At 41.8% G+C, this 20282-nt stretch overlaps 1 protein-coding gene across 10 annotated transcripts in view; it reads right to left on the reverse strand.

Moving 5' to 3' along the window:
- The window catches only part of LOC139578438 (leucine-rich repeat-containing protein 7-like), a 202779-nt gene that overhangs the window by 59077 nt on the left and 123420 nt on the right, over positions 1-20282 (reverse strand). For all 10 annotated transcript variants that reach the window (XM_071406012.1, XM_071406018.1, XM_071406009.1 and 7 more), the window contains 3 exons: positions 5583-5785; positions 1763-1880; positions 1494-1572 (listed from right to left, as the gene is read on the reverse strand). In XM_071406012.1, coding sequence (XP_071262113.1) covers positions 1494-1572; positions 1763-1880; positions 5583-5771 — 386 coding nt within the window. In that variant the 5' untranslated portion in view covers positions 5772-5785. The remainder of the gene's footprint in view (positions 1-1493; positions 1573-1762; positions 1881-5582; positions 5786-20282) is intronic.

Here is a 20282-nt window from a genome sequence, read left to right on the forward strand (position 1 = left end):
TTAAATTCTACAACCACCTAAAAGGAAGCGATTCCCAAACCTTCCATAACAAAGCCATCACCTACAGAGATATGAATTTTGAGAAGAGTCCCCTAAGCAAGCTGTTCCTGGGGCTCTGTTCACAAACACAAACAGACCCCACAGAGCCCCAGGACAGTAACACAATTAGACTCAAATAAATCACGAGAAAATAAAAAGATAATTACTTGACACGTTGGAAAGAATTAACAAAAAAACTGATCAAACTACAATGCTAATTGGCCCTAAAAAGAGAGTACACAGGGGCAGAATACATGACCCCTGTGACTGACCCAAAATGAAGGAAAGCTTTGACTATGTAAAGACTCAGTGAGCATAGCCTTGCTATTGAGAAAGGTCGCTGTATGCAGACCTGGCTCTCAAGAGAAGACAGGCTATGTTCACACTGCCCACAAAATGAGGTGGAAACTGAGATGCACTTCCTAACCTGCCAAATGTATGACCATATTAAAGAAACATATTTCCCTCAAATTACACAGACACACAAAGAATTTGAAAACAAATCCAATTTGATAAACTCCCATATCTATTGGGTGAAATACCAGTGTGCAATCACAGCAGCAAGATTTGTGACCTGTTGCCACAAGAAAAGGGCAACCAGTGAAGAACAAACACCATTGTAAATACAACCCATATTTATGTTTATTTATTTCCCCTTTTGTACTTGAACTATTTGCACATTGTTACAACACTGTATATAGATATAACGACAATTGAAATGTCTCTATTATTTTGGAAATAATGAGTGTAATATTTACTGTTCACTTTATATTGTTTATTTCACTTTTGTTTATCCATTTCACTTGCTTTGGCAATGTAAACATATGTTCCCCATGCCAATAAAGCCCCTTGAATTGAATTGAAAGAGATAGGCAGGTAGAAAGAGAATCTACGAGAACCCATTTGTTTGTCAACCTATGATTTCCCACCAACAAATGCAAAATGTATGACGTATTGCTCAGGGGTAACTCCCTTATGGTTTTCCAATGTATTTTATAGCATGAGGCACATTACGTCAAGATCTCGCAGAGAGACCTGCATTACCCTCTGTAAGGACAGGAAACTACTCAATATTTAACAAATGGCATACAGTATTTACACAATGCAGGAAAAAAATGTCTTACGTAAACAGTGATGGAATTGTTTCTATTCTTCTATGCTAATCATTTAAATTCAGACTAAAGCCTCAGATATACAAATACAACAGTCTCCCATGTAGTTAAGTTGCCATGAGGTGACAAAAAAATATATATAATTTTTTTTATTTCTACAGCCAATTTGACTGAAAGCATTTTCATAGGAATATTCATGGTTGTTTTTTATTGAGGTAATCTGTGATTGTTGCTTGGCACAAAGCAACAGACACAGCTGTTGGTAATGATAATACAGCATTACAATTGTCCCTATAGACTACAGCCATCCCATCACAATGATACACTTCTCTCTTCACTTACTTGGCAATAGGATTTACACTGGCCTCCACAACAGATAGGCATTTACAGCATTTAATGTTGTCTGGGAACTCTTGAATACCTAAAGAAGGGATGGAAACATGTTTGTCATTCATAACAAATGAACACACATTTTTAATACTCATGCCTCGTCATATTGTACATCATGCTAATATTTAGAGTGACAGTATCAGTAGAGAGTTGACAATTTAGAATATATCAGAGTAGAAACTATCAGAGATTGCTGTGGACATCACATCTCACTCGCTTACCGTTTTTACTGATGTCCAACTCCCTCAGGTTTACAAGGCTGGCTATGGTGGTTGGCAGGTTTGACAGGTCATTGTCAGGTATGCTCAGTTTACGGAGAGCCTGACAGTTAAATAGTTGCTATGGAGAGAGAGGGGCAGAACAGAAACACAAGTTATACTGGTGTTATATCAATCTCTTAGCCTGCTGAGTTGAAAAAGTGTAGACTTTGTGAGATTTCATGCACTGAGTTTCAATAAGGCCAGTCTCTAATGATCCTGCTGTGCTGTTGTTAAATGTGAAACATGAGAGAAACGCTGAGGCAACGTATTTTTCAATGTTCTGACACGTTTCCCCTTGTTCACTGTAAGAGCAGCAACTCTCAGTTGAGTAACCTTGTAGTACAACATTAGTAGTCCACAGCTCTATATGAAGGGAGGGAGAGAGCCACATCAGTCCTCCTCAGAGAGAGAGAGGGAGAGAGAGAGAGAGATGGAGCATAAAGGAGGAAGGGAGAGAGAGAGAAAGCATAGAGGGAGGGAGGAAGGGAGGTTGAAAAGGGCGCTATGCAGAGTTAGTGTGCATCATGCCATACGCAGTATGTTTGAGATAACAGGCTAACAATTACCATTCTAACTGTGTAACATGAATATCAATATTTACATTAATAAATGTACAGAATTTTAACAAAGCCAGCCTATACAGTATCAACAAGCGCTTCCTCCCATCTCTGTAGTCCATTCCTTTCTCCTTGTAAAAGAGAGATTAGAGCAGTTGATTCCTTTCTAAATGTAGAGCAGAGACTAGAGGGACAAGTTCTAAGGGTCTACATCCCAAATGGAACCTTATTCCCTATATAGTCCACTACCTTTGACCAGGGCCCATAGGGAAGAGGATGCCATTTGAGAAAGCCAGGGAGACATTACAGTCCAGTAAGGACATTACTGTAACACGCCCATTATGAGAGGCCATTACTCTATAAGAGCTATAATAGCCAGAGGGGGAGTATCTACATCAATGGAGACTGGAGAGGATCAGGAGAGCCAGCGTTGTCCAGTCTTGCCCAAGGCATCACTCTGATATACACAAGCCACACTTACATAAAAGACCACACACTTTGGATCTATCAATGCCTGGTTCTTATGCAACCCTGTGAGGCGCCACACTGGCTCTGAACTCTCTTCACAAAGACCCTGAACAAACCTCGCTGAGAACCATGACTTAAAGAAGCAATAAAACTGGCCTTCTTTAGACTAGTTGAGTATCTGGAGCATCAGCATTTGTGGGTTCGATTACAGGCTCAAAATAGCCAGAAACAAATAACTTTCTTCTGAAACTCATCAGTCTATTCTTGTTCTGAGAAATGAAGGATATTCCATGCGAGAAATTGCCAAGAAACTGAAATCTCGTACAACGCTGTGTGCTACTCCCTTCACAGACAGCGCAAACTGGCTCTAACCAGAATAGAAAGAGTGGGAGGCCCCGGTGCACAACTGAGCAAGAAGACACGTACATTAGAGTGTCTAGTTTGAGAAATAGATGCCTCACAAGTCCTCAACTGGCAGCTTCATTAAATAGTACCCGCAAAACACCAATCTCAACGTCAACAGTGAAGAGGTGACTCCAGGATGCTGGCCTGAGGTCACAAATGTATCTTTTGAACAGTTCTTTATTAAAATTAATGTAGTTATTTGCTACATTTGACCGTGTAAAACCAAGCAGTACTACTTATTTCTCTGAGAGTGAGTCAGACATATAGCGAGTCAGACATATATAAAAAAAAACATGATTATTTGTCTCTCTGAAATGAAACCATCAAGTGATAGATTTCAAACAAATACATGTCTGTCATTGAAGTGAAGAAAAAACACACTTTCATAAATTCTTTAAAAAATAAAAGTAAATTGTCCACCATTTCTGAAAATATAGTGTATTGGAAAGAAACTCTTAACTTCTTATGGCTGCAGGGGCAGTATTGAGTAGCTTGGATGAAAGGTGGACAGAGGTGCCCAGAGTAAACTGCCTGCTCCTCAGTCATAGTTGCTAATATATGCATATTATTATTAGTATTGGATAGAAAACACTCTGAAGTTTCTAAAACTGTTTGAATTATGTCTGTGAGTATAACAGAACTCATATGGCAGGCAAAAACCTGAGAAGAAATCCAACCAGGAAGTGAGAAATCTGAGGTTGGTCGATTTTCAGCTCATCGCCTATTGAATGCACAGTAGGATATGGATCTGTTTGCACTTCCTACGGCTTCCACTAGATGTCAACAGTCTGTAGAACCTTGAATGAAGCTTCTACTGTGATGTGGAGCCGGATGGGAGCTGTTTGAGTCAGTGGTCTGGCAGAGAGCCAGGTCCTGGTCATGCGCATTTCACATGATAGGGACCTGCGTTCCATTGCTTCTCTACACACAAAGGAATTCTCCAGTTGGAACGTTATTGGAATATTTATGATAACATCCTAAAGATTGATTCTATACTTAGTTTGACAAGTTTCTTCGACCTGTAATATAACTTTTTGAAGTTTTTGTCTGACGTTCGGCTGGACCTGCACGAGCTTTTGGATTTGTGTACTAAACACGCTAACAAAAATAGCTAATTGGACATAAATGATGGACATTACCGAACAAAACGAACATTTCTTGTGGAAGTGGGAGTCCTGGGAGTGCATTCCGACGAAGATCAGCAAAGGTAAGTGAGGATTTATAGTGCTTTTTATGAGTTTTGTTGACTGCACAATTTGGCGGGTAACTGTATGGCTTCCTTTTGTGGCTGAACGCTGTTCTCAGATTATTGAATATTGTGCTTTTGCCGTAAAGCTTTTTGAAATCTGACACAGCGGTTGCATTAAGAACAAGTGTATCTTTAATTCTATGTAAAACATGTATCTTTCATCAAAGTTTATGAGGAGTATTTATGTTATTTGACGTGGCTCTCTGCAATTTCTCCGGATATTTTGGAGGCATTTCTGAACATGGCGCCAATGTAAACTGAGATTTTTGGATATAAATATGAACTTAATCGAACAAAACATATATGTATTGTGTAACATGAAGTCCTATGAGTGTCATCTGATGAAGATCAAAGGTTAGTGATTCATTTTATCTCTTTTTCTGCTTTTTGTGACTCCTGTCTTTGGCTGGAAAAAATAGCTGTGTTTTTCTGTGATTTTGCGGTGACCTAACATGATCGTTTGTGGTGCTTTCGCTGTAAAGCCTATTTGAAATCAGACACTTTGGTGGGATTAACAACCAGATTAACTTTAAAATGGTATTAGATACATCTATGTTTGAGGAATTTTAATTATGAGATTTCTGTTGTTTGAATTTGGCGCCCTGCACCTTCACTGGCTGTTGTCATATCATCCCGTTAACGGGATTGCAGCCATAAGAAGTTTTAAACTCTCATTGACTGGGAGCTGTCCATGGTAACCAACCCCCTTCTCTCCTGACCACATAGCTTCTTTCTCCCTCTGAGTGTTTTTCTCTCTGCTTTATTAACAGCTCATTTACAGACAGGAAGGACATTACGCCACTCTTTGGTCTGTGGGGGTTTGGTTGGCTTGGCAACTCATTTAGACAATCAACACTGAGCGCCAAATGAAGAGAGAGAGTGCATAGAGCTGAGATAATGTTGACATCGATCATTATGCCATGCTTTGTAATATTGGGAAATGGTCTGAACTATGACTTTACAGAGTCCCTTTTATACACTTCACCCATTTCATCCCACAGCCCCAGCCCCAACCCCACAGCCCCAGCCCCGGCCCTCAGGACCCAGCCCCAGCTCTCAGACCCAAGCCTCAGCCCCAGGTCCAAGCCCCATCAGAACCCACCTTGGGCAGCTCCTCAATCTGGTTGGCATCCAGGTAGAGCTCCTCCAGCGTGCGCTCGAAGCTGAAGATCTCCTTGGGCACCTGCTGCAGACTGCAGTGGGAGTAGTCCAGCACTGAGATGACCTCTTCCTCACCCCGGAAGCACCGGCACGGCACCAGGCGCCCAATGATCTTCCTCTTAGTTGTCATCTCCAGACACTGCACTGTAGTGGGGGAGGGGTCGGGGAGACAAAGGAGAGAGAGATAAGTGAGACAACATAAACTAGCTGAGCGTTCCTCTGACCCACTCTGCTTTAAATAATCTCACCATTGCCTGGCCCTTGTATCTCCAGCCTCCTGATTAGGTCAGGACAGCACCGCAGAAGACGAAATGGAATTAGCCGCAGCCATGCTAAACCACACTCGTCAAACAGGCTCTTAATTGTCTCCGATAAAGTTAAGTGCAATTAGCCAACCTAAGTCAAAGCCCCCATTCACACTGTTACACAGCACAGTAATACCAGCCTACCTCACTGCCAGTCCCACACACTCCTAATTCAACAATGTGAAGTATAGAGTCATTTCACACATATAAAAATGTTATATTCTGCTCTTGACAACAACTCCTATAGCTATATTTCCTGGGGAAAGTCAATGGTAGATATCAGGGCTCATACCATAGTCTCTCACTAATAAATATTGATAGACTACCTGCATATCCCCACTGGGCCAACGAACACCGTGAGGAACATGTTTGTGTGAAGACAATTTACACTAAATAATTAGCAGCTCTGCCGTCTGCTCTCAAAATGATTTAAGAGAATGAGTTTGAATGTGAGTATGTCCTATTTCCATGTAAGGACGAGGTAAGATCTGAGTTGTATCTGAGTTTATAGTATCTGCAAGGCCATATTCCTCTCTCTTGGAGGTTGTATGAGGGGTCTTGTAAAAAGAAGTCAATCATTCCCCCAAGATAATGAAAGTTCTGATTAAGTAGTGGTAAAAATGTGAATGTACCCTTGTGATAATAAAACTTATTTCTATCATACTCAACCCTGTGAAGCTCATTCAATACAGCCATTGTTCAGCATCTGCTGATAACTTAGGTCCATAGTAGTCACAGCATCACAAATGCAGGGAAATCAAATTAACAAGACACTTGTTCATCCTTTTAGTTTTTCCGGTTTTATTCATTGTAAATACCACATTAAATACCAAGACACAGCAATTATCTTGTAAAGCTGTTATTGCCCCCCAAAATGGGGCTGCTCTATGTAACTACAAGTAGTCTGTGAATTACACTGTCCCTGTACAAATCAAGTGTTTACTGTAACTTACAAAGTTGTGTATTTTGTCAGCAGGGCAGGTTGAGACCAGGGGCAGCTGGGTGATGATTCACAGCCTCCACCAGCAACTCCACAGCCAACAGGCTGGGGCCCACCACTCATCTTTCTTTTCCACCCAAACACACAACAAAAACAGACATGGCACAGGCAGAACAACCTGCTTTCCAGAAGCCACGTTCTCCATCTAATAGTCTTTGTATTGTTCTGTAGTCCCATTGTAAAGGAGACAAACAACCATGTTTCAATCGGAGTGCCTTGTAAAGAGCCTCTCTTCCAGATGCAGTAGGGCAGAGCAGAGAGATGAATGACATTTCAGCTTGGGAGAGATAAATCCTTATGGAGCTGGGCTCTCAGGAGCACATATCAGACAAGGTCACAGTGAAATCCCTCTATCATCTCCCCACTCCTACTTCCAGGAACACAGCAGCAACTGCCAGTTCCCTCTCCTGTCCTCTGCTCTTCTCAACAACACAGCATCAGAGGTCACGCCCACAGAGAGGTCAGAGAGGTGTCAGCAGCCAATCAAGACGCAGGGAAGAGGCTGTCTGAGCAGCAAATCTATTAAGCCAGTGATATAGCACAAAATACCCTTAGAAATACCCAGCAGCTTCATGTGTCTCCTAATCAGAGCCTTTGAGTGGGATCCCTGCTCTGATGACTATGGCTATATAGCTTACAGACAGAGGGCCTCTCATAGAAGTATAATAGTGACTATATAGGGCCTCTTCACACAGATCAGACCTGCAGGACTCTAGGCTCAGCTGCCTGTGTACGTGAGAATTCCCAATGGGGCGAGAGAATCTGAAGTCAAATGTATACTGATGATCTGGTGCTTCTGTCCCAAACCAAGGAGGGCCTACAGCAGCACCTAGATCTTCCGCAAAGACTGTCAGACCTGGGCCCTGACAGTAAATCTCAGTAAGACGAAAATAATGGTGTTCCAAAAAAAAAGATCCAGTTGCCAGAAATACCACAAATACAAAATTCCATCTAGACACCGTTGCCCTAGAGCACACAAAAAAATTATACATACCTCAGCCAAAACGTCAGCGCAACAGGTAAGTTCCACAAAGCTGTGAACGATCTGAGAGACAAGGCAAGAAGGGCCTTCTACGGCATTAAAAGGAACATAAAATTTGACATACCAATTAGGATCTGGCTAAAGATACTTGAATCAGTTATAGAACCCATTGCCCTTTATGGTTGTGAGGTCTGGGGTCCTCTCACCAACCAAGAATTTGCAAAATGGGACAAACATTTCTGCAAATAATATCCTCTGTGTACAACGTAAAACAACAAATAATGCATGCAGAGCAGAATTAGGCCGATACCAGCTAATTATCAAAATCCAGAAAAGAGACGTTAAATTCTACAACCACCTAAAAGGAAGCGATTCCCAAACCTTCCATAACAAAGCCATCACCTACAGAAAGATGACCTGGAGAAGAGTCCCCTCAGCAAGCTGGTCCTGGGGCTCTGTTCACAAACAGAGATTTCATTGGAATACTGGATTTCTATGCAACCTGTTTTCAGTTCCTACCGCTTCCACTGGATGTCACCAGTCTTTGGAAATAGGTTGAGGTTATTCCTTTGTGCAATGAAGAAGTAAGGCCACCTGGAAACAGTGTAACGTCATGTGTACTGTTTGAGAGTTGCGCAAGACTAGAAAAGTAGCGTTAGTTTGTTGATCTCCTGTATTGAAAACAGATAGACCAGTCTTCAATTTGATCGATTATTAACGTTTACAAATACCTTAAGTTGTATTACAAAAGTAGTTTGAAATATTTTGGCAAAGTTTAGAGGTAATATTTGAGACATTTTGTAGTGACTTTGCGCAAATTGGAAGCTGTTTTTTTCTGGTTCAACCGCGCCAAATAAATGGACAATTTGGATATATATGGACGGAATTAATCGAACAAAAGGACCATTTGTGATATTTATGGGACATATTGAATTGCCAACAAAAGAATCTCATCAAAGGTAAGGCATGATTTATATTTTATTTTTGCGTTTTGTGTCGTGCCTGCAGTGTTGAAATATGCTACACTCTCTTTGTTTACTGTTGTGCTATCATCAGATAATAGCATCTTATGCTTTCGCCGAAAAGCCTTTTTGAAATCTGACATGGTGGCTGGATTCACAACGAGTGTAGCTTTAATTTGGTATCTTACATGTGTGATTTAATTAAAGTTTGATTTTATATCATTTTTTTGAATTTGGCGCTCTACATTTTCCCTGGCTATTGGCCAAGTGAGACGCTACCGTCCCACATATCCCAGAGAGGTTTTAAAGTATCTTGTGTTAATACAAGTGAGTTCTGCTCAGGGTGCTTTGGAAACCACATGACAGAGGACCAGATTCTGCAAAGGTGAGGATTGAGGACACCTGCTCAGCTCCATCTCCATCTCAGCTCTATGGGAACATCTCTGCTGGTTAGATTTAGTTTGCAAGGCAAGTCATTCCAAATGACTCTAAAGTGAGGCCTAACTCTAGAGTATAATACACTACATGACTAAAGGCATGTGGACACCTGCTCGTCGAACATCTCAATCCAAAATCATTGGCATTAATATGGAGTCAGTTCTCCCTTTGCTGCTATAACAGCCTCCACTCTTATGGGAAGGTTTTCCACTAGATGTTGGACTTGCTTCCATTCAGCCACAAGAGCATTAGTGAGGTCGGGCACTGATGTTGGGCGATTAGGCCTGGCTCTCAGTCGGCGTTCCCAATACGTTCCAAAGGTGTTCGATGGGGTTGAGGTCAGGGCTCTGTGCAGGCCAGTCAAGTTCTTCCACACTGATCTCATCAAACCATTTCTGTATGGACCTTGCTTTGTGCCGGGGGGCATTGTTGTCCTGAAAGAGGAAAAGGCATTCCCAAAACTGTTGTCACAAAGTTGGAAGCACAGAATTGTCTAGAATGTTATTGTATGCTGTAGCACTAAGATTTCCCTTCACTGGAACTAAGGGGCCTAGTCCAACCATGAAAAACAGGCCCAGACCATTATTCCTCCTCCACCAAACTTTACAGTTGGCACTATGCAATGGGGGAGGTAGCGTTCTCCTGACATTCGTCCATCGGCCTTGTGCTGAAGTTGCTTCCAGAAGCAGTTTTGAGTGTTGCAACCAAGGACAGACAATTTTTACGCACTACACGCTTCAGCACTCGGCGGTCCCGTTCTGTGAGGCCTACCACTTCGCAGCTGAAATTTGACGAACTGACTTGTTGGAAAGGCGGCATCCTATGACGGTGCCATGTTGAAAGTCACTGAGCTCTTCAGTAAGGCCATTCTACTGCCAATGTTTGTCTATGGAGATTGCATGGCTGTGTGCTTCATTTTATACACCTGTCAGCAACTGGTGTGGCTGAAATAGCCAAATCCACTAATTTGAAGGGGTGTCCCAATACCTTTGTATATATAGTGTATCTAGAGTCAATTGATGCACTGTCGTTCTGCCCCTGAACAAGGCAGTTAACCCAGTTTTCCTAGGCCGTCAATGAAAATAAGAATATGTTCTTAACTGACAGGCCTAGTTAAATAAAGGTAAAAAAAATTATAAATTGGATGCGTCTCAATCCCACCGCATTCGCCAATGTAGCACTTCCGCATCTGCGGTGAAAGGTGGAAAAGCTAGAGCGATGTTCGTCAGACAATGAGACATACCGAAAATCGGTCTCCTCACAAAAACGTCTGTAGCATCTGAACGGTTGTAAACCAACAAAATATAGTACACGATAGTGGTCTCTGTTTTGCTCTATGACCCCCACAAGTGTCACAGGACTCGTCTGAAAGTAACCGTTAACAGTTAAAAAATGTAGGTATGAAGGTAGTTGTGTGCCTACCCAGAAAAAGGGATTAAATATGTGCAAATATATATTTTTCCTAAGCTTTCTTATATATCCTAGATATAGGCCAAACACTTCAAAACCTTGTTTATTATGATTTATTTTTTGACTGTACTGTCATTGATGACTGTGTTATTCAATGAGTTTCACTGGGCTATAGTAGTAAAGGCAAAATTCAATATCTTCTTAAATATTTTGAATGTACAGTACCAGTCAAAGGTTTGGACACACCTACTCATTCAAGGGTTTTCTTTCTTTTACTATTTTCTACATTGTAGGATAATAGTGAAGACATCAAAACTATGAAATAACACATATGGACTCATGAAGTAACTCATTTTTTTTTTAACAAATCAAAATAAATGTTATATTTGAGATTCTTCAAAGTAGCCACCCTTTGTCTTGACAACAGATTTTACACATTCTCTCAACCAGTTTCATGAGGTAGTCACCTGGAAAACATTTCAATTAACAGGTGTGCCTTGTTAAAAGGTAATTTGTGGAATTTCTTACCTTCTTAATGCGTTTGAGCCAATAAGCTGTGTTGTGACAAGGTAGGGGTGGTATACAAAAAATAGCTCTATTCGGTAAAAGACCAAGTCCATAATATGACAAGAACAGCTCAAATACGCAAAGAGAAATGACAGTCCATCATTACTTTAACCTCTACAGGATCATGGGTCCCCCGCTGGACGGTTGAGCTAACGTAGGCTAAAGCGATTAGCATGAGGTTGTAAGTAACAAGAACATTTCCCAGGACACAGACATATCTGATATTGGAAGAAAGCTTAAACTCTTCTTAATCGAACTGCACTATCCGATTTAGTAGCTATTACAGTGAAGAATACCATGCAATTGTTTGAGGAGAGTGCACAGTTATGAACTTGAAAAGTTATTAATAAACCAAATAGGCAAATTTGGGCAGTCTTGATACAACATTGTGAACAGAAATGCAATGGTTCATTGGATCAGTCTAAAAATTTGCACATTCAGTTGAAGTCGGAAGAATACATACACCTTAGCCAAATACATTTAAACTCAGTTTTTCACAATTCCTGACATTTAATCCTAGCAAAGATTCTCTGTCTTAGGCCAGTTAGGATCACCACTTTATTTTAAGAATGTGAAATGTCAGAATAATAGTAGAGAGAATTATTTATTTCAGCTTTTATTTCTTTCATCACCTTCCCAGTTGGTCAGAAGTTTACATACACTCTATTAGTATTTGGTAGCATTGCCTTTAAATTGTTTAACTTGGGTCAAACGTTTTGGGTAGCCTTCCACAAGCTTCCCACAATAAGTTGGGTGAATTTTGGCCCATTCCTCCTGACAGAGCTGGTGTAACTGAGTCAGGTTTGTAGGCCTCCTTGCTCACACATGCTTTTTTAGTTCTGCCCACAAATTTTCTATAGGATTGAGGTCAGGGCTTTGTGATGGCCACTCCAATACCTTGACTTTGTTGTCCTTAAGCCATTTTGCCACAACTTTGGAAGTATGCTTGGGGTCATTGTCCATTTGGAAGACCCATTTGCGACCAAGCTTCAACTTCCTGACTAATGTCTTGAGATGTTGCTTCAATATATCCACATAATTTTCCTACCTCATGATGCCATCTATTTTGTGAAGTGCACCAGTCCCCCCTGCAGCAAAAACCCCCCACAACATGATGCTGCCACCCCCATGCTTCACGGTTGGGAAGGTGTTCTTCGGCTTGCAAGTCTCCCCCTTTTTCCTCCAAACATAACAATGGTCATTATGGCCAAACAGTTCTATTTTTGTTTCATCAGACCATAGGACATTTCTCCAAAAAGTACGATCTTTGTCCCCATGTGCAATTGCAAACCGTAGTCTGGCTTTTTTATGCCGGTTTTGGAGCTGTGGTTTCTTCCTTGCTGAGCGGCCTTTCAGGTTATGTCGATATAGGACTCATTTTACTGTGGATATAGATCATTTTGTACCTGTTTCCTCCAGCATCTTCACAAGGTCCTTTGCTGTTGTTCTGGGATTGATTTGCACTTTTCGCACCAAAGTATGTTCATCTCTAGGAGACAGAACGTGTCTCGTTCCTGAGCGGTATGACGGCTGCGTGGTCCCATGGTGTGAACGTGGTACCTTCAAGCATTTGGAAATTGCTCTCAAGGATGAACCAGACTTGTGGAGGTCTACAATTTTTTTCTGAGGTCTTGGCTGATTTCTTGGGATTTTCCCATGATGTCAAGCAAAGAGGCACTGAGTTTGAAGGTAGGCCTTGAAATACATCCACAGGTACACCTCCAATTGACTCAAACTATGTCAATTAGCCTATCAGAAGCTTCTAAAGCCATGACATCATTTTCTGGAATTTTCCAAGCTGTTTAAAGGCACAGTCAGCTTAGTGTATGTAAACTTCTGACCCACTGGAATAGGGATACAGTGAATTATAAGTTAAATAATCTGTCTGTAAACAATTGTTGGAAAAATTACTTGTGTCATGCACAAAGTAGATGTCCTAACCGACTTGCCAAAACTATAGTTTGTTAATAAAAATAAATTTGTGGATTGGTTGAAAAACTAGTTTTAATGACTCCAACCTAAGTGTATGTGAACTGTACACTGCAGCTAGTGGCCAAAATCTAAATTGCACCTCGGCTGGAATAATACATTATGGCCTTTCTCTTGCATTTCAAATGTGATGGTACAATTAATTTTTTAAAGCATGTTTTTTTCTTGGTATTATCTTTTACCAGATCTAATGTGTAGTATTCTCCTACATACATTTCACATTTCCACAAACATCAAAGTATTTACTTTCAAATGGTATCAAGAATAACCATATCCTTGTTTCAGGTCCTGAGCAACAGGCAGTTAGATTTGGGTATGTCATTTTATTAAGACATTAAGGTCAGTCAATCTGGAAAATTTCAATAAATGTGAAAGTGCATTCGCAAAAAAACATCAAGTGCTATGATGAAACTGCACCTCATGAGGACCGCCACAGGAAAGGAATCCCCAGAGTTACCTCTGCTGCAGAGGTTAAGTTCATTAGAGTTACCAGCCTCAGAAATTGCAGCACAAATAAATTCTTCAAAGAGTTCAAGTAACAGACATATCTCAACATCAATAGTTGAGAGGATACTGTGTGAATCAGGCCTTCACGGTTGAATTGCTGCAAATTAAACCACTACTAAAGGACACCAATAATAAGAAGATAATTGCTTGGGGCAAGTAACACAAGCAATGGACATTAGACCGGTGGAAATATGTCCAAATTTGAGATTTTTGGTTCCAACCGCCGTGTCTTTGTGAGATGCAGAGTAGGCCCACTGTGAAGCATGGAGGAGGAGGTGTGAAGGTGCTTTGCTGGTGACACTACCTGTGATCTATTTGAAATTCAAGGCACACATAACCAGCAAGGCTACCACAGCATTCTTCAGCGATACGCCATTCCATCTGGTTTGCGCTTAGTGGGACTATCATTTGTTTTTCAACAGGACAATGACCCAAAACCCAGCTCCATGCTGTGTAAGGGCTATTTGACCAAGAAGGAGAGTGATGGAGTGCTGCATCAGATGACCTGGCCTCCACAATCACCCAACCTCAACCCAATTGGTTTGGGATGAGTTGGTCCGCAGAGTGAAGGAAAAGCAGCCAACAAGTGCTCAACATATGTGGGAACTCCTTCAAAACTGTTGGAAAAGCATTCCAGGTGAAGCTGGTGGAAAGAATGCCAAGAGCATGCAAAGTTGTCATCAAGGCAAAGGGTGGCTACTTGAAAGAATTTCACTTTTTTGGTTACTACATGATTCCATGTGTGTTATTTCATAGTTTTGATGTCTTCACTATTATTCTACAATGTAGAAAATCATAAAAATAAATAAAAACCCTTGAATGCGTAGGTGTCCAAACTTTTGACTGGTACTGTATATTTGTTTTATATATAAAGGTGTTTATTTTTTATTTTATTTCACCTTTATTTAACCAGGTAGGCTAGTTGAGAACAAGTTCTCATTTACAATTGCGACCTGGCCAAGATAAAGCAAAGCAGTTCGACACATACAACAACACAGAGTTACACATGGAATAAACAAAACATACAGTCAATAATACAGTAGAAAAATAAGTCTATATACAATGTGAGCAAATGAGGTGAGATAAGGGAGGTAAAGGCAAAAAAAGGCCATGGTGGCGAGATAAATACAATATAGCAAGTAAAACACTGGATTGGTAGATTTGCAGTGGAAGAATGTGCAAAGTAGAAATATAAATAATGGGGTGCAAAGGAGCAAAATAAATAAATAAATACAGTAGGGGAAGAGGTAGTTGTTTGGGCTAAATTATAGATGGGCTATGTACAGGTGCAGTAATCTGTGAGCTGCTCTGACAGCTGGTGCTTAAAGTTAGTGAGGGAGATAAGTGTTTCCAGCTTCAGAGATTTTTGCAGTTCGTTCCAGTCATTGGCAGCAGAGAACTGGAAGAAAAGATGACCAACGGAGGAATTGGCTTTGGGGGTGACCAGTGAGATATACCTGCTGGAGCGCGTGCTACAAGTGGGTGCTGCTATGGTGACCAGTGAGCTGAGATAAGGCGGGGCTTTACCTAGCAGAGACTTGTAGATAACCTGTAGCCAGTGGGTTTGGCGACGAGTATGAAGCGAGGGCCAACCAACGAGAGCGTACAGGTCGCAATGGTGGGTAGTGTATGGGGCTTTGGTGACAAAACGGATGGCACTGTGATAGACTGCATCCAGTTTGTTGAGTGTTGGAGGCTATTTTCTAGATGACATCACCGAAGTCGAGGATCGGTAGGATGGTCAGTTTTACGAGGGTATGTTTGGCAGCATGAGTGAATGATGCTTTGTTGCGAAATAGGAAGCCGATTCTAGATTGGAGATGCTTAATGTGAGTCTGGAAGGAGAGTTTACAGTCTAACCAGACACCTAGGTATTTGTAGTTGTCCACGTATTCTAAGTCAGAGCCGTCCACAGTAGTGATGCTGGACGGGCGAGCAGGTGCGGGCAGTGATCGGTTGAATAGCATGCATTTAAGAGCAGTTGGAGGCCATGGAAGGAGAGTTGTATGGCATTGAAGCTCGTCTGGAGGTTAGTTAACACAGTGTCCAAAGAGGGGCCAGAAGTATACAGAATAGGTCCTTCAATTCAAAATAAAATAGCTAAATCATCCATAGTATGACCATCTTTAAAAAAAATCCGTATGACAGCTTAGAACTCCCCCTTCAACGGCTTAACATTTTAAGAAATAAAATATGTATTTTTTTGTTGGCTTTTCAAGAACATTTCTGAGAATACAGCCAACATCTCCATTGATGAGTATAAAGGGGGGGGGTTATTCGTGGCTAAAGATTTTAATAAAATCAGTCAGCTCGGTCTTATTTCTTGAAATGAAAGTTGTCATTTGTGTCTATATTAGTGGCTCCGGTGAGCGAAGCTTCTCTCCCAGGAAATGTGGAACAGCAGAACACTGTATATACACTCATAAAAAATGCATGTGTATCCAACAGCTGGAATTCCCCAGGGTCAGCTTGCAGCCAACATGACATGTGCAGCTCCTCACAAAAGCTCCAATCCGTTACCACGGTAACCATCTCTAAAGGGTCACTATGTACTTTTATAGAGACATTTATTTATTTACAGGACAGTCGATATTACACACGTTCAGGAGCCAAGGCAAATTAGCATTGATTAAGATATCCAGAGAACGTTGTGACTGCACCATATAAAATATCTCCAATGTTTACAGCATATTATTGGTTTAGAGAAGAAGGCAAAAAATAATGTTTTTTTCCTCTGTGAAAAATATGGTAATATGGATAGATGCTGCGGGATGGATTGAGAGCTATGGCTTGCCTGGCTTTAAATAATGAAAGATTACAATGGACATGAAGAAAACTGGGCTTTGGGGAAATAAATCAAGCAATCGGTAAAAGGTCCTCGTAGCACGGGTTTATTCAGAGAGCCTGTGCAGAACCTATGGCCCACTGACAGAAAGACAAACACAGAAAGATAAACAGGCAGACAGACCCTATAGTCTGTGACACAATGACTATGCTACCAGTATTAAAGCACACACCATCTGCTCCCTAGATGGCATCTCCATGCATCCTGTAGGTCTAATCGTACATATTCAATGATATGTAACGTTTTATGTGAATGTTCTGTCATAATGCTTACACAAGGTTGTCAAACTTAGCTTAGACCGTGAGATTACATTTAATGATGGTTTACAGTAACACTTACACTATATGACCAAAAGGTATGTGGACATCTGCTCGTCTAACATCTCATTCCAAAATAATGGTCATTAATATGAAGTTGGTCCCCCCTTTACTGCTATAACAGCCTCCACTCTTCTGGGAAGGCTTTCCACTAGATGTTGGAACATTGGCTTGCGTCCCAATTCATCCCAAAGGTGTTCGATGGGGTTGAGGTCAGGGCTCTGTGCAGGCCAGTCAAGTTATTCCACACCAATCAACAAACCATTTATGTATGGACCTCGCTTTGTGCACGGGGGCATAGGCATGCTGAAACTGGAAAAGGCCTTTCCCAAACTGTTGCCACAAAGTTGGAAGCACAGAATCGTCTAAAATGTCATTGTATGCTGTCAAGTTAAGATTTCCCTTCACTGGAAATAAGGGGCCTAGCCCGAACAATGAAAAACAGCCCCAGACCATTATTCCGCCTCCACCAAAATGTACAGTTGGCACTATGCAGTCGGGCAGGTAGCGTTTGCCTGGCATCCTCCAAACCCAGATTTGTCCATCAGACTGCCAGATGGTGAAGCATGATCCATCACTCCAGAAATCGCGTTTCCACTGCTCCAGAGTCCACTGGTGGCGAGGTTTACACCACTCCAATCAAGGCTTGGCATTGCGCATGGTGATCTTAGGCTTGTGTGCGTGCGGCTGCTCGGCCATGGAAACCCATTTCATGAAGCTCCCGACGAACAGTTCTTGTGCTGAAGTCGCTTCCAGAAGCAATTTGGGACTTGGTAGTGAGTGTTGCAACCGAGGAAATACCATTTTTATGCACTTAGCACTCGGCAGTCCCGTTCTGTGAGCTTGTGGCGCCTACCACTTCGCGGCAGAGTCGTTGTTGCTCATAGATGTTTCCACTTCACAATAACAGCACTTACAGTTGACCGGTGCAGCTCGAGCAGGGAAGAAATTTGACGAACTGACTTGTTGGAAAGGTGGCATCCTATGAAGGTTCTATGTTGAAAGTCACTGAGCTCTTCATTAAGGCCATTCTACTGCCAATGTTTGTCTATGGATATTGAATGGCTGTGTGCTCGATTTTATACACCTGTCAGCAATGGGTGTGGCAGAAATAGCTGAATCCACTAATTTGAAGGGGTGTCCACATACTTTTGTTTATATAGTGTGTGTCATGTCACATTATGGGCCATAAATAGGTTAGGAAGGTCTCAGTGAGTCATGCTTCATGACAGCCAGGTTAGTGGCGGAGACCAGCATGGAGAGTAAATTAAACAAAAGTAACAGCAAAAGAAAATACAAAACATTGCGATGAAACACGAGAGCAGTCGAACTCGTTTCAAACACGAGAGCAGTCGAACTCGTTTCAAACACGAGAGCAGTCGAACTCGTTTCAAACACGAGAGCAGTCGAACTCGTTTCAAACACGAGAGCAGTCGAACTCGTTTCAAACACGAGAGCAGTCGAACTCGTTTCAAACACGAGAGCAGTCGAACTCGTTTCAAACACGAGAGCAGTCGAACGCGTTTCAAACACGAGAGCAGTCGAACTCGTTTCAAACACGAGAGCAGTCGAACTCGTTTCAAACACGAGAGCAGTCGAACTCGTTTCAAACACGAGAGCAGTCGAACTCGTTTCAAACACGAGAGCAGTCGAACTCGTTTCAAACACGAGAGCAGTCGAACTCGTTTCAAACACGAGAGCAGTCGAACTCGTTTCAAACACGAGAGCAGTCGAACTCGTTTCAAACACGAGAGCAGTCGAACTCGTTTCAAACACGAGAGCAGTCGAACTCGTTTCAAACACGAGAGCAGTCGAACTCGTTTCAAACACGAGAGCAGTCGAACTCGTTTTAAACACGAGAGCAGTCGAACTCGTTTTAAACACGAGAGCAGTCGAACTCGTTTTAAACACTAAATGCTCTACTTTTACAACCCCAAAGCCCTCTGTTGTAATTTGCTAGCATTGCTTAACAAGGTGTGTTATTTGCCACAAATAATTCAGACATCAGTCAATTAATATGTACTGTCATGATGTCTAGCAGCGATGGGAATTTGCAACAGCTGGCTGAGCCCAAGTTGAAGGTAGACAACTTTGTCAATGGCTCCTTTGAATGGAGACACAGAGCAGAAGTCCCAAAGCAGTCAAAGTGTCACGTCAATATGAACACGTATGCCTACATACTTTTCAAGGGATACACACAAGAGGGAAGTTAGTACAAATATAGCATGTCTAACTCTCATCCAGCTCCCCTATTTGTTCTACTCACACTATTACTGTGCCTGCAGCCCTGTCAGAGGAGATGCAGTTTATTTAACAGTGAGCAGCACATCCTTCTGAAGCAGCATGGGCCAGTTTGATTCACTTGACTGGTCCTCTACCTCCACTGTGAATCCCTTGGGTTAGGTTGGGTTGAGAACAGGGCCCTGTGGAAGTCCCAGCCAAGTTAGGAGTCAGACCAGCACGGCTCAGTCACAATGTGCAGTCATACAACACAAGCATCACGAGCTGGACATCAGTCAACAGTGGATTACAGAAGTTTACAGATAAGACTATGGAGGGCACACAAAGTCACTAGAAACAGATTTCTTGTTGGTTTAAATGCTTTTAGAAAAATGTAAATGGGTATGAATCACACACACAGCAGCATGTATGAGGCATACTATTTCCTCAAGAGAATTTCTAACTATGTCTGTGCTATTGGAATGTCTCATCTTAACTCAGCAGACTTACACAGTCTTGTGGCGTGCAGGATACCCGGGTTCAGACGCCAGTCACTCACACTAATAAACAGCTTCTCAGAAAGAAATGTCAATAGCCTTGGTGCTGTTGGATTGGTGTTACGCCACACTATATAGCCTAGTGTGGTAGACCAGTGTTACGCCACACTATATAGCCTAGTGTGGTAGACCAGTGTTAGAGCATGCTATGCAGCCCAGGTTAACAATCCCTGGACATTAAGATTAGAAAGATACTCAAGGGCACATGACACAGAGAGGCAGTGAAAAAGGGTGAGAAAGATGATGTGTCAGACAGAAGAGCGTGTGAATCTCTCTCCAACTGGCAGTAGGAGGTAGAGACCAGTTGAATGAGAGCAGAGTCAGATCAAGTTACTGAGCACGCCTAGCCAGCATTTTATCTTTTATCTCGGGCACCAACTATATGTTTGGATTATCCGTGATAGGCATTTTCACCTCAAGGTGTCTGCAAAGCTAAATGGAGTCTAATCCTCCAACACTAGCTACATGCTAAACACAAATAGGAAGGATTGACTTTAAGATTAAAAGTGTATCCAACCAACAGTTGTAATACATTAATTAAA

The sequence above is a fragment of the Salvelinus alpinus genome, chromosome 6 (genome assembly GCF_045679555.1).
Source record: "Salvelinus alpinus chromosome 6, SLU_Salpinus.1, whole genome shotgun sequence".
NCBI classification, from domain to species: Eukaryota; Metazoa; Chordata; class Actinopteri; order Salmoniformes; family Salmonidae; genus Salvelinus; species Salvelinus alpinus.